The 13,159-nt window shown below is 47.0% G+C and overlaps 1 protein-coding gene across 1 annotated transcript in view; it reads right to left on the bottom strand.

Annotated features, from left to right (window-relative positions):
* LOC119440609 (hemicentin-2) overlaps positions 1 to 12,930 on the bottom strand; it is a 90,851-nt gene extending 77,921 nt beyond the window's left edge. Inside the window, exon 1 of the mRNA XM_049662983.1 lies at positions 12,900 to 12,930. Within this exon, the coding sequence (XP_049518940.1) occupies positions 12,900 to 12,930 (31 nt within the window). The remainder of the gene's footprint in view (positions 1 to 12,899) is intronic.
* Between the last annotated feature and the right edge of the window lie 229 nt (positions 12,931 to 13,159).

Here is a 13,159-nt window from a genome sequence, read left to right as displayed (position 1 = left end):
GGCCCTAGACCACGACGCGGGTATAGGCAAATCAGGGCCGGCTTCCCATTTCCCCGACGAGGGACATTTCCGCAGATTCATTCGGCCGTTTCAATCTGGCCAAGACTCTGGAGACGGAGGGGGATCGCGCGGCGCACCACCTCACGCCAACGCACTGCAGCTGGGCGCCGGGGCGAGCCTGGCCAGCAGTTCCGCGCGGCCGTGAAATGCCTCTTCTTTTGTGCCCCCGAGCAAATAACGTCGCCACGAATAATGGAAATGTTCGTGCGGAACCCCGCGCAGCAGTACACGTTCACGAACGTAAACGTATAGACGAGAACGCGCCTGCTCCGCTCGAGTTCCGCGCCACCCTTTGATGCTTCTTTTCTTTCCTACATGTATTCCATTTTTCTTTGGTTGGCTGTTCTTTGCACTTCGCTCCCTTTATTCAATTGTAGGTTCGCGCGGGCTACGCCGCAGATTTATTTACGTACGGGCGATTTCTTATTGGTAGGTCCTCCGACCAGGAGGTTCCTGCGCTTCCTTAAATCAATTACTGCATTTCCTTTTCGTGTTATGGAATTCTCATTTCTTTTCCTCTTTTTTTTCTGCGCGTTATGCGCATTTACGCCATTTTCATGTTCGAATATAACACGTTTTCTGCCGGTGTACATTCTCCATCGTACAACACTCCGCCTCAGGGCCTACTTCTTCAAGCCCGCCCAATTTTCTCATTCTTTATGTTCACGCTCTTATTGCTTCACCCGCAATACGTTTCATGGCAAGAAAATATGGCTGTCGGATGTGTTGCCGGATGGGATTTTCTGCGGGCAGCGCACTTAATAACAGCGACTGGGTTGAAGCTGTTGCGTAACATTGTATTACGTTCTCACCATTTCGCTTCACATTGCCATGGAATTACGAAACGAGGGCACGTGCTAGCCAGTTTCCTTCAGTGAGAAAACACAGATGCAAGACAGCTACGGCGCCAAATTCGCCATTGTGTGCTCAATATCCTAAAAAAACAACTAAGAAGATAGATTCCATTTTACGAAGCAGCGTAATCTTCATTCGAGTATGTGTTCTGTACGTGCGCGCGCATGTGTGTATGCCTACGAGCGTGTACTTGCGCGCGCTGCAACTTTTCACTCTAAGTAAATAGCGACCAACTGAGGCACCCTGTTCGTTTTGATGAAAACCTCAGTAATACTCTAGATATTTCAGCACCATGCAGTGCACGTTATTGCGAGCTCACTCAATTCCAGCGACCAAGCATTCGCAGTGCTGCCTATTGCAAACTGAAATGGTGGCTATCTAAAACTCGGGTGTCGGCACCCGTTCAGTAAACATTGCCTGAAATGAGTGCCGACAGCCGCGTTTGCTGCTTATAAGAAAGTATGTTTTCAGCACATAAAAATACAAGAATAACAGGAAGGGTCGTAAAAAATCAAATGGTCTCTTTGCGGGTATTGACAGGACTGTCATTCCTGCGCAAGGCTATAGAATACATGACACTCGTGTTAGTTTCTGCATAATCGGAGCGAGGTAGTAGAATTTGTTTCACACATGTGACTTCATTCACTTACTTGTTGATGCTGCACAACCTCATAAAAATTAACGAACCGGTGCTCTTTGGAAAATAATGATGCGTTTTCTCTGTTTCTTTTTGTTGCGATAGTAACAAAAATAATCCGGGAATGGGTTATGCGGAAAGGACGCTGTATGCCCAATATTATCACACCTTACGGAAACGCGTTGCACGAATGGCAAACGAAGTAATGGTTATACCTGCGTGTTCGTAGCGATTTGAAGTTACTTATCTGTACAAAGTATTGAAAGAAACGCTTCCAGACCAATATATACCCTGTGGTTGCCCTTTAACCAGGTATGGTTGGTTAATATTTTAGTGTTAATAGATGGTCGGTGTAGCACGCCATTTTGTGCGTTAAACTAGATACACGAGAAGTCAATTGCGGATGGGACACGTTAAAAATTTGGCCTCCCTCACTTGCATTTTTGTGTAATTTTGCACATCCTTCTGCAGGGTACCATACATTGTCTCAGTTTCAGTGGTGTCACCAAGATTTACGGAAGTTATTATGCCTAACTGGTTGGTACCTGAGATGAGCTACCTCGCCGGTCACCCAAATAGAAAATTGTGCGTAAGGGAGCTTTTTCAGGCCTGACTAAAGATCAGGACCACTACTTGGAGATATATCCAGGTCTTTAACTGGTGCACTCTCTATTCGAGAGATTTAAATCATTCTAAGAGAAGCAGGTGTAAGCATTTTTTGCAGCTGGGCGACACCTTTGTAAGGAACGCCACACAAATATAACATGATCTGAAATAAGTTCCTAAGCCCTGTGCACAATGAACGGCATTCAAAGACTGGTCGTTTACAGTGGGCACACGTTCTACACGTGGCTAGCAAGACTGGCCAAGTTGGAAAGGGAGCTGACCCAAGACAGATATTAAAGTGCACAAATAGCGGGCATGGAACGATTACCCTTGCGTTTATGCTTTTTGAGTTCTCGTACTGCCGGCGGCAATGAAACACAATAAACTGTTTTTGCTGTGTCCCCCCATCCATGCGCCTCTCCGTCACGCTTTTGGCGTAATCGTCAAGTTTTCATCGTTAGGCCACCTTCTCAAGCTTAGCTTCACCCTTGGCTTACAGCGAAGGACAAAAAATGTTTGTCCAGCACCTTTTCCCTATGATCGAATACATACTAAATGTGAAAAGGCAAGCCGGCATTGAACAAGAGAAAGGTGCCAAAACCGAAAAAAAAAAGAGGTGACATTGTGCACTAAGGACAGCTGACAACTGAAATCGCGTGAAGTAGCGTCAGATGGCATAAATATACTAAAGGCAGCTCGCAGCAGATGTCACGTAAAACTCATCGGAACGTTAAGTCAGCTCACGAGATGCTCTAAAGACCGAGAACATGAAGTCAGGTCACAGAAATACACCTGCTGCTTATTTGCAGCTGCTGTCTGCTGCGTATTTCGCAGGTCGCAATAGGTGCTACTGTAGCGGACGAAGACGAGGTGGTGTGCATTGCAAAGAGCTTCTTAATACGGTGCCAGTATTTAGAAGGACATCTACATCTACAAATATTGTCTCTGCTGAGACAACCTCCTACAGTCGTAGTAAATGAGTTCAGAGCCGAGGCAAATCCCTGAAGAGTGCAGATTTTCCCAGCGAAGCTGTCTATGGCTAGAATCCCGGGATTTCTTCGGGGCGTAACGTCGACAGAAAACGGGGGAGTGACGCCCCTAGCCTTTCGTATATAAACTAACTATCCTATCAACTGATTTCAATGTTGTTGCAGCACCGCTATGGGCGGCAGCGTGCTGTCAAAATTACCGTCACTACCATTACTCTAACATAGCATTGCTACCATTACTCTAAAGCCATAAACATTGCATTACCCCCCTCAACAGTTGTAGTGGTGATTTTCAACAGCTTCGCTGGACATCCCCTTTCGCAGGACCGGGATGGCAAGTCAGTTTTTTTGAGGAACTGTCCACTTCAAATATAGTGTTGCGCTGCCATGATTTAGCCAAGTACAGGTTATGAGTGTATGACGCGCCGGCGTTGTAGGGTGACAGCACACGGAAATTCCACGCAGCCAGCCGGCGCTAACAATGACAGACCTCACTCGACCTTTCTACGAACGTCACTTTATTTTGTCCTTCCACAGCGTCAGTGAGCAAAGAACGACGCAGTCCCGCATCACGCAACAAAGACGCGCGCATGCAGCCAGCACCGAAATAAAATAAAGGCAGCAATGACCCGACCAGCCCACTTCTCCCTGTTTTGTAACTGTCGCAAGTGTCCCGTAAGTGATCAAACTAATTGCACGCAATAGCCGACGTCTTCGTATAGCTGAGAAACCCAAGTGAAATGAATGAAATGGAAAGATGCCGTGACAGATGCCATGAAAATTGCGGCTGCGCGGGGTTAATTCCTTTTGTGTCGCCAAGGTTCTGTACTAGTTGGCTGACTGATTGGATCGAGGCGGCGTGCAGAACCTCAATTTGCAGGGGAGCAATTTACAGAAGAAATTATTTACAAGAATTATCCCGTGTCTTCGTAATGACAAGCTCAAAATCTAGCCATACATTTTCACCGAGTGTCAGAGAGGAGCCTCGGTTGCCGTACACACCTCATAAATGACGTGTCTCGGCGGTGGCAATAAGTTGTGTCGCTACATTGGTTCAATGCTAATCGCATTAGCGTCGACACTCATCCTGAGATGGTTGCTGCCAGAATTCTTTTTCTTACCTTAGAGGCGTGGTTCTCCGATGAAAGATGTACACAACACATACATGCTGATACAACGCACACATCGCACTAAGTATGGAAATAAATGGCACGACTTACTGGACCCGGCGCAGTCTCAAACGCGCTACTACAAGTTTCTGGCTTTCGCAACAAATGCAAGAGAACAACGCAATACACAAACAATGAAGGGTCCTAATGCAATTCGAAGAACATCTCCCGAGACAGAACCAATTTCAGTGGTCGTGAAAGTAAGACAAGACATGCTGCCGTGTTTTGAATTCTTCTTCCTAAAGCCGAAATGGGACGAAACAAGTGCGCTCCGAAGAGCGCAAGCCAAGGTACAAGTTGGACGTGACGGGCATTTGGGATGCTTCGTCCCTGGCAGTATGCGTCGAATTACATAAAGTGTCCCGTTTTGTCTGTCCTGTGTTGTCCAGGTCGGTGCTTTCGCACCGAAGGCTTAACAACGTTACGTCCTTTTTTTTTTTTTCGAAGGCACGATCTTCGTTTACCTGTGCCCCCTTTTTTTAACCTTGTGCCGGGCATCCACATGTGCTACTATAGTGACTTGCGCGTCACATTTCTCGCTTTTTTTTAACACGAAAGTGTTTTATGCCGGGGTCCACCAAGACTTCACTGACGTATTTCCGTCACGGAAATACGTCATAGAACATAATACAAAGAAAGAAACCAGAAGAAAAAGTTCCACAAACATGCAAAATTTGGAAATCGAACCCACGACCTCTCGGTCCGCGACGATAGATCGCCGAGCGTTTAACCCATTGCGCCACAAACGCATTTGCAGAGAGCTACACAGACGCGCCTTATATATCTAACACTCCTCCGTGTACCCGCGCTCTTGCTCGGGGCGGTGCCGCCGCCTACGAGCAGAAAAGAGAAGTACTGCATTATGACACTAACGCGCACCGACAGTGAACGCTTCGGTGGTCTCAGCACTACGACGCCTCGATGCCAGCATTCGAAGGGACGCTGGCATCAAGAAGCACTACCAACCCCACCTACGTGGCGTTCACCGTACTCAGCACAGCGGAGCGTGGCCTCCGCAATTAGCTCTGAAAATGTTTCTGAAGTTGATCGCGGAGGCTGCAATTACGACGCGCTGTACGCGCTGATTTGACTCGGTGACGATTCAGTTACGTGCTTTGTCTTGCGCGTTGTATTAGTGTGTCAGTTACGTGCTTCGTCTTTCGCGTTGTGCTAGCGTGTGCAGCGTAGTGCAGCTTCCATATGCACGACGGTTGCTCATGGTCATCGACGTTGGTAGTCGTGATGGAGGAGACGTGCCACCAGGCGTCAGCGTGGGTGCATCAACGCCTAAGGGCGCTTTAGCCACAAAACACCAATAGACATTATATATCAATGTGCAATAAACATTACACTACTTCTGTGAAGACACGTTTCACTTTCGTGTTCTATACCGATTCCTATATAAGAGGGATCAACCACATTTTTTTATTTTTTGTGCCTCCTGCGCTAGAGGCCTCTATGAGTAGTCCTGGACTACGTGCATCGTCTGATGGGCACTGATGGCGTAGGCGTGGTTGGACGGCTTTCATTTTTCTTTTGCTAACTACTCTGGGACGCAACAGGGACGAAACGAACACTGGATATGAAGCGGACACGAAGTGACACAGGGGAGCGCACACTACCAACTGGTTTATTGTCAGATCATACCACAGTATTTAAAGTACACAACGACGTATTGCGACTGCGTGAGCTATGGTTATAGCAGATACTCTCACATCGCGTTCTCGCGTTTCTGGTTGTTATTATTCTATCGGTGCGTTCTGCGTGTGTATGCCTTCCTTGCGTAAGTAATTTCAGCTTTAGTAAGCATGACTGAAGGCGTGCTCACGCAGTTGTATTTTTCTTCTTCTATTTCTAAAGCCTCTCGGATTTCCCTGTTGCGTCCTACAGCATTTAGTGCAAGAAAAATGAATGCACACTAAATAGCCCATTTCATAGCTCTTCTAAATGGTTGGACGGGCAGCAGAGCAATGGTAAGCGTGGCGCTTCCAGAAGGAATTGAACAAGACTCATGAAAACCGAATTTAAAGAAACGGGCCTGTTCGGACATCGCGGCAGAGACGCTTTCCAGGGCTTGATGATGTTCGATTTGGTACTGCGTCCGGTAGAGGGAAGAGGCAGAAAAATACCAGGACGCCACTGAACTTTAGGGAAAAAAGAAGAAAAAAAAAACATGTTGAGAAATGTGCCTTCGAGGCGTGGATTCTGAGCCCAACGTTGTCAGTGTGATTTTTTTTTTCATTTTTATAGCATGCCTACCTGAGTGCCTTTGAAACACTTTTCTTTTTACACGCTTCCTACGGGTTTTGCTTGTTGCAGAAAAATAGAGGAACAGGAAAGTGGTGGCACATAGGGATGTGCAAAGTGGAATATTGCAAGAAAGAAAGACGGCGCAAAAGTGATTTGAGAGCAGCGGTATTTAGTGTATGCACAGGGACCTGATTAGGAATCAATCAAAGGTTTAGAGACTCAAGTGCAAACAGATTGGGCAGCTGAAAGTTAGAATTCAAGGGTGACATCGTTTATTGGTGCACATCCTTCCTTCCTTCCTTCCTTCCTTCCTTCCTTCCTTCCTTCCTTCCTTCCTTCCTTCCTTCCTTCCAAAATTCATTATTTCTTTAGTACAATGATGCGGATCCCACTATTGCTCGGTCAATAGCAAAGAATTAATGTCGTCTTTAACGTGGCTGAATAAATTAAAACAACTTCGAAATAGAATGACCAGCCCTATTCCTGTCCACTGCATAACACCTTCCAGGTCGTCACGGTTTTCAAACAACCCTTGTGTTTATACCTGAATGAAACAAAGCAGAAGCTTTAGCTAACGTGTCTCGCATTTAAGCTCGACTTTCCTAACTTTCACCCTCCATTTTACGAGTATTGAATAAATTATGCTTCGAAACACGATTACTCTCCCAGAGCCCCTAGGGGGTCGGGACCTTCGGCTTGAAAGCCGTCAGTTTTTCCAACTGCATTAATTTACTTACCTCGCACAACTAGACGCGAGCCAGTGGGCAGGTGTGCTTACCCCATTGGTGCTTACGCACAGGCGCCAGCAGTTTGTATGAAAGATTAAAGCACGCTAATCCTCTTATTCTTGAGGTATTTCGCGTTAGCAGATACGCTGGGTCAGGTGTTGTTTCTTTTTCCAGTGCTGCGTACGTCAGAACTTCGCAACGAACTTCGTAATACCTTTGGAAATTTCGGTGTAAAAACGCCTGGATACAGCATGGCTGATTCGCATCAAAGGAGACAAGCGGCTTGGTCCTGTTTTTACAAGACCACGGCACATAGTACACTTATGCGTCTTCACTAGCTTCAATAACCTGGTACGCTCGTTCATTGGCACATCTTAAAAACCACAGAGGAGTTCAAAGGTGGTCGACTCCACTTGAAACGTTGCCCTGTAAACAATAATTACGTGCGCAACAATATAAAGTGGGACTAAGAGTGCGTTCACCCCGGCGGCTGACGGAGGTCGCGCGACCGACCACGAGTGCCAACCAAGTAGCGACTCATGGTGACAGATATTCACACCGAAGTGCGCGACGATCTTTTGCCATTCCTAAACAGTTGCCACGCTACAAATTGACTATAGCTTTTTGCAAGTTTTGCTTTTTACATACTTCTTTGATATTGTGCTATCTATGGTTCTGCTGTGAGCTGCGGCGGTCCATCCTCCTCTCCTATTTTCGTTCTTCTTTTATCCCTATTGGCATAGATGACGCCCTTTACGTGCTTATCTGTAAATGCGTGAGACTCCCGCAGTACTCGCTCCCTTCTAGCGCGCCCTATTTCTTTCCCAGATTGATTTCCTAATCCCTGAGTGACCCAGCTGTAAACAGCTACTTCGGTCGCACTTGCCCACAAATTGACGCTTGGTCGATGCATTGCACGTTGGCAGCGACTTGGGCTCGGCGGAGCGTCAACTTATTTAATCTACTGAAACTTCAGCTATATAGCCCTATAGCCTATGAGACAAGTCCAAGTATAACTGATGACTAAATTCTCTTCGTGCACACAACAAACAAACAAGCAAGCAAACCAAGCGCGACCTCCCCGTCACCGCATTGAAACACCTGGCGAATAATGCTGTTCACGTCTGCTCACACAACCATCGCCACGTAAAATAACCGTCAGCATATTCGATTGTTCTGCTCCAGCACAGCTCAGGACGCTTTGAAACACCGGCCAGGGAACTGCAAAAGTGAGCAGTAAGCAACTGGACAGAAACGGTCGCTTTTTCTACGAGAACGACCATTTGTGAACAACTCGGTCGTGCGAACTCCGGGACTCACCACTGTGACCGCTATCTTAGTTAAACTTGTCCTTTAGCTACTAACAACCCTTGAGAGAAAAAAATTTGAATTCTGGGGTTTGACGTCACAAATAAACATGCTGGATATGAGAAACGTCTATGTGAAACGGCCATTTCCACCTAAAGGGGTTCTTTAACGTGTGCGTATATCTATAGACAAGATCATTGTGCATGTCACCCCTGTCGGACTGTGACCTCCGCCGCCGCCCGTAATCGAACCCACCGCCTTATGCTCCCTGGCGCAATGCCATAGCCACTAAGCTCCAGCGGTGGGTCACTCAGAAACCATCGCAGGCAACAATAAAACGCAAGTAAGTGGTAGTTAAGTTCCTACTGCTCTCATTAGGTTATAATTTCTCACTTATCCAGGACGAGGATGAAAATAATGAATGAAAGGCAGGAAGGTCGACCAGGTGCGGGTCGGGCTTGCTACCTCACACAGGGGAAGGGGGTTAAGGAATGAAAAGCAAGAAATGAGAGGGAGGGGGGGAGGGAGGGACGGAGGTACTAGCAATGCGTGCACGTGCGGTTGACCATCGCGCCTATACAATCGATCACTGCGGCCAGTAGATTTCACAAACAGTATATCAACGCTGCGATGCGTGGAACCTTGGACCACGGATCTTTGTCTCTGGAAATGGTCGGTTATCAAGTCGGTTTACCACACTCCGATGAACGTCGCTTTCGATGTCATAGCGATCACAAAAACCGAACACGTGTTCGATCGTCTCTTACCAGTTACTTCAGTCAAAGATAGGCGTGTCTGAAACTTAAATAAGGAATGGGTAGGCGTTGGGTAAAATACCCTAACCAGAGGCGGCACAGCAAAGTTAGACCACGGCAGGAGAAGTGCAATGGAACCTGCAGCTTCAATGAATGATCAAGTCTGTGTAGGCGACAGTTGGAGACAATCGGGGTGTTGCGCGAAGTTCGCGTCTTGGTGTGAGCGAGTGAAGGAAGACTTCTCGCAGCACCTACACTTGACAAGGGTATGGGAACTGGAAAATCACATCATGTCCCTTCGCGAGAGCTTCATCGAGAACTTCTTTTGTCTCACCTACCAGTGGGCATGAGTCTTGCGTCGTAAGGCTTGACTGCACACATTGGAAAGGCCTGCCTTGGAGTCACACAGCAAGGCATCCCAATTACCTTAACTCGGGTGCGGTGACTGCAAGCAGTGTTTTCCTCATGGCTCGCATTTCCACCATATATTTGATGGCGTTGTCAGAGCTCATCTTTCACGTTCTCTACGAAATAAGAGTCATTGTTTCGGTGCGATGTGCCTTTTAGGTAAAACGAAGAAACAATATGCAGCGCAGTTTTGCCACAACTTCAGTGTGTGCATCGTGCGACGTGAAACAAATGCGCCGACAAGCATCGCGCGCACGTAGTTCTCAGTCAGCATGTGGAACAATGATTAATAATGTTACTATTCTGTCTGTGAAAAATATATGAGAAGGTATACAGAAGCAAGTTGGGGGAAGGAGCAGGCTGGCAACTGCCACCGAAAGACGCATAACGCCTGACTGCTGTTTAGGAAGTAGGGGATAAATAAATAAGTTTAAGATAGTAAGAAGGGAAGTAAAGAGGACAGAACGAGCAGAAGCAAAAGAGGAAGACAAAGATGTTAACCCAGAAAGCGTCTGGTTAGTAATTTAATAACGCCCTGTATCTATTGCTTGATTGTTTAGAGTGACGCTTACTATTCCCCTTTTAACGTTCCAGATTTATCTATGGCTATACCGGATAAACTATTTTACTGTGGCAAAGCCTAATTTACAAGAACGCTTGGCGCAGCGGTCATTTTCCTATAAAAAAGAGCAACTATTGGCGGCACACTCGCGCGCTTTGTGTGCCGCCAATGGCTAGCACTTATTCTTCTTAGTGCTTCGCTTAACCAAGTTTGTTCCTTCTGTCGGGAAACGGCTACCTTGTTAATGCCACAGCTAGCATAAATAAATGGCATTCATTCGATAATCTGAAAACTTGCGTGTGTTCTAAGTATAAAAACAGCGTTGTTCTGGGCTTTGAACGGGTGTGATAAAAACGAGAGCCTCTGCAACCTGCAGACACGGCAGAAAATGAAGCCCGTCCACTCAGGTGCACCAGGCTCTACAGCGGAAATAAAGAAAAGAAAGAAAGAAAGAAAGAAAGAAAGAAAGAAAGAAAGAAGAAAGAAGAAAGAAAGAAAGAAAGGAAGAAAGAGAGTTACATTCTGTCAGAACGCTAACCTCAAAACTGTAAGAGCAGGATAAGAGAAGAGGAGAAAGGAATGACACAAGCTGCTCGTGGCAGGAGTAAAGAAAATAGAGGATATCGTTAAGCTGACAGCTCGATAGCGCTGAAGGAATACGTGGGAGTCGTTGTAGCGCCGTTCTTTCCGATCTTGTGGGGAAATTTCCACGGAATTCCCCCTGTAATCTGCAGTCATGCTTGATATAGATATAAATATATAGATAGATTATAAAGGCTGGCGGGCGATAGAATTGCCGTTATAAGCTGCGGCTGTCAAAAGGGCCTCGAGGAAAATGCAGGCGCAGTGGAGAGAAATTTGAACGAATGGTTGGTTATCAGAGCCCACGAACGAAAAGTGCATGAAGGCTCTTTCGTGCCACTTGTGCCGCTTCCATCGGCATAGGGGAAGAACCACCACTTTCTCTTCTGTCTTGGTAACCATGGCAACGCTAGTCTAAGAAGCAGCGCTGCAGCTTACCCTGCACCGTTTACATGCCCAGTCCAATGCCTTAGTGGCACGAAACATATTGGAGGCGCCACGATAATTCTTCTCAAGGACAGCTGCCCCGGGATGCTAAAGATGGTTATAAATGCTTTAGAATCTATTTCTGAGAAGCAGTAGAGGGCCTTATTCCGGGGGTATTGTGTGGTCCGTACTACTCATTGAGGTAACCGTAAACTCGCGCACGTGCATGCGTGGGTGTGTGCGTGCGTGCTTGCGTGCGCGTGCGTGTGTGTGCGTGCGTGTGCGTTTCACTTTCACCCTTAAATATGGAAAGTGCCTAGCAGCGACAAGGTCGACATCAGGTGAACATACTCTCTATAAGCAACAACCGAATGCTAATTTGGGCCAATTCATATATACTTACGCGAAGGAGACCTTTAAAACATGACAGGGCGCTCTTATCTGCCATCTCCGGTTGTTCTGCTTCACCGCGTTCTAACTACGCGTTCTAAATAACGCGTTCTAAATGTTTTTCGCGTTCTTAATACAAATGGCTGAATATGCATTGAAGCGACAGAGTAGCTCCTTCTTGCTGGCTGCTAAATTTGAACAGCGTTTATTTATCTTTGCATACGATCTAATGCAAACGTTAACTGTTGGAGGTCTCTTGATTTGTTCTTTGGGGTACAAGCAGGGTTCTACAGCCTGGCTGACAGGTTCTTCTTTTCCAAGAATGGCGTCTCTCCGGCAGAGCGGCACATCCCTGTTCGTGCCGCCTCGTGGTCGGTGTGACCTGCACGTGACCTCGTTCATCCTGCTCGCCGAAAATAAACCACAAACGGCTTTGTATTCGGCTACCGACATTCGCGCGGGGAACGAAGACAAGACTCGCAGTAAAGGCAGAAGAAAGCGGCAGTTTTCAACTCGTCACCGTAATATCCGACGCTGCAGTGCGCAATGCTCCATTGCCCCCTCCAGAAGTCAGCCGTCTGTCAGGAGGTCTCAAGCTGCTACAGACGGGATTAGGAGGCAGCTGTCGGGCTACGTAGCAGCTTCTTCTTTCGACCCAACTCTCATGCTACAATGCACTCAGCTCCTCCAAACCCTCCTCTGCCATCTTCAGAGCTCTCGTCCGGTGTACTGTGCTGTCGAGCTCTGCATTTATTGCTAGCATACTTTGTTCGTTCATGTTCCCTCTTTACCTCCTATTGTTTCATGTCATGATTCTTTTTTTGTGTGTGTGTGTGTGTCTCGATCATCCCCTGTACGCCTTTCTTGTCTTCCAACGCTCGTCTCATCGTGACCATTCTTTCTCTCGTCGTGCCTCACTGTGGCGTTCTTTTGTACCTTGGCATGTATTTCTTAAGTTTCAGGCGCGCTATTGCTTTTTAATGCGAAGCATTCTTCACCTCATTTTCGGCACTTTGCGGCAGGTAGGTAGTAAGCTAGGTAGCTATGTACCTGTCTGTCCTCGCTTAATTGAAAAAGAAAATAATGGAACCTTTCCAGTCGCGCACAGTAGATAGGTGATCTAATCACTAGGCTCCGATCGCCCGCATGCTTGTCTAGTACCAAAGCCACCCACCTCTCTGAAACACTCGGGGCATGCGCCCCATGCCCCTACCTCGTCTTCTGTCCATATGACAGCTCACGCTCTGAGGCGCCAGGTTAGACTGCACTATCTGCTGAATTGGCCCACCGTCATCAGTACTTCCTTCGTAGCACACTACGTATGAATTCTGTGACGTTGCACCAACTTCGTGATCGCCAAAGGTAATCATGCTTTAACATTTATTCGAAGGAGTGCGATTGGCATCGTCGTTTTACAGAGACCACATGACACAG

This window comes from Dermacentor silvarum, chromosome 2, assembly GCF_013339745.2.
Source record: "Dermacentor silvarum isolate Dsil-2018 chromosome 2, BIME_Dsil_1.4, whole genome shotgun sequence".
In the NCBI taxonomy this organism is placed as follows: domain Eukaryota; kingdom Metazoa; phylum Arthropoda; class Arachnida; order Ixodida; family Ixodidae; genus Dermacentor; species Dermacentor silvarum.
Note: the sequence above shows the minus strand (reverse complement) of the source record. Positions and strands in the feature narration are given on the sequence as shown.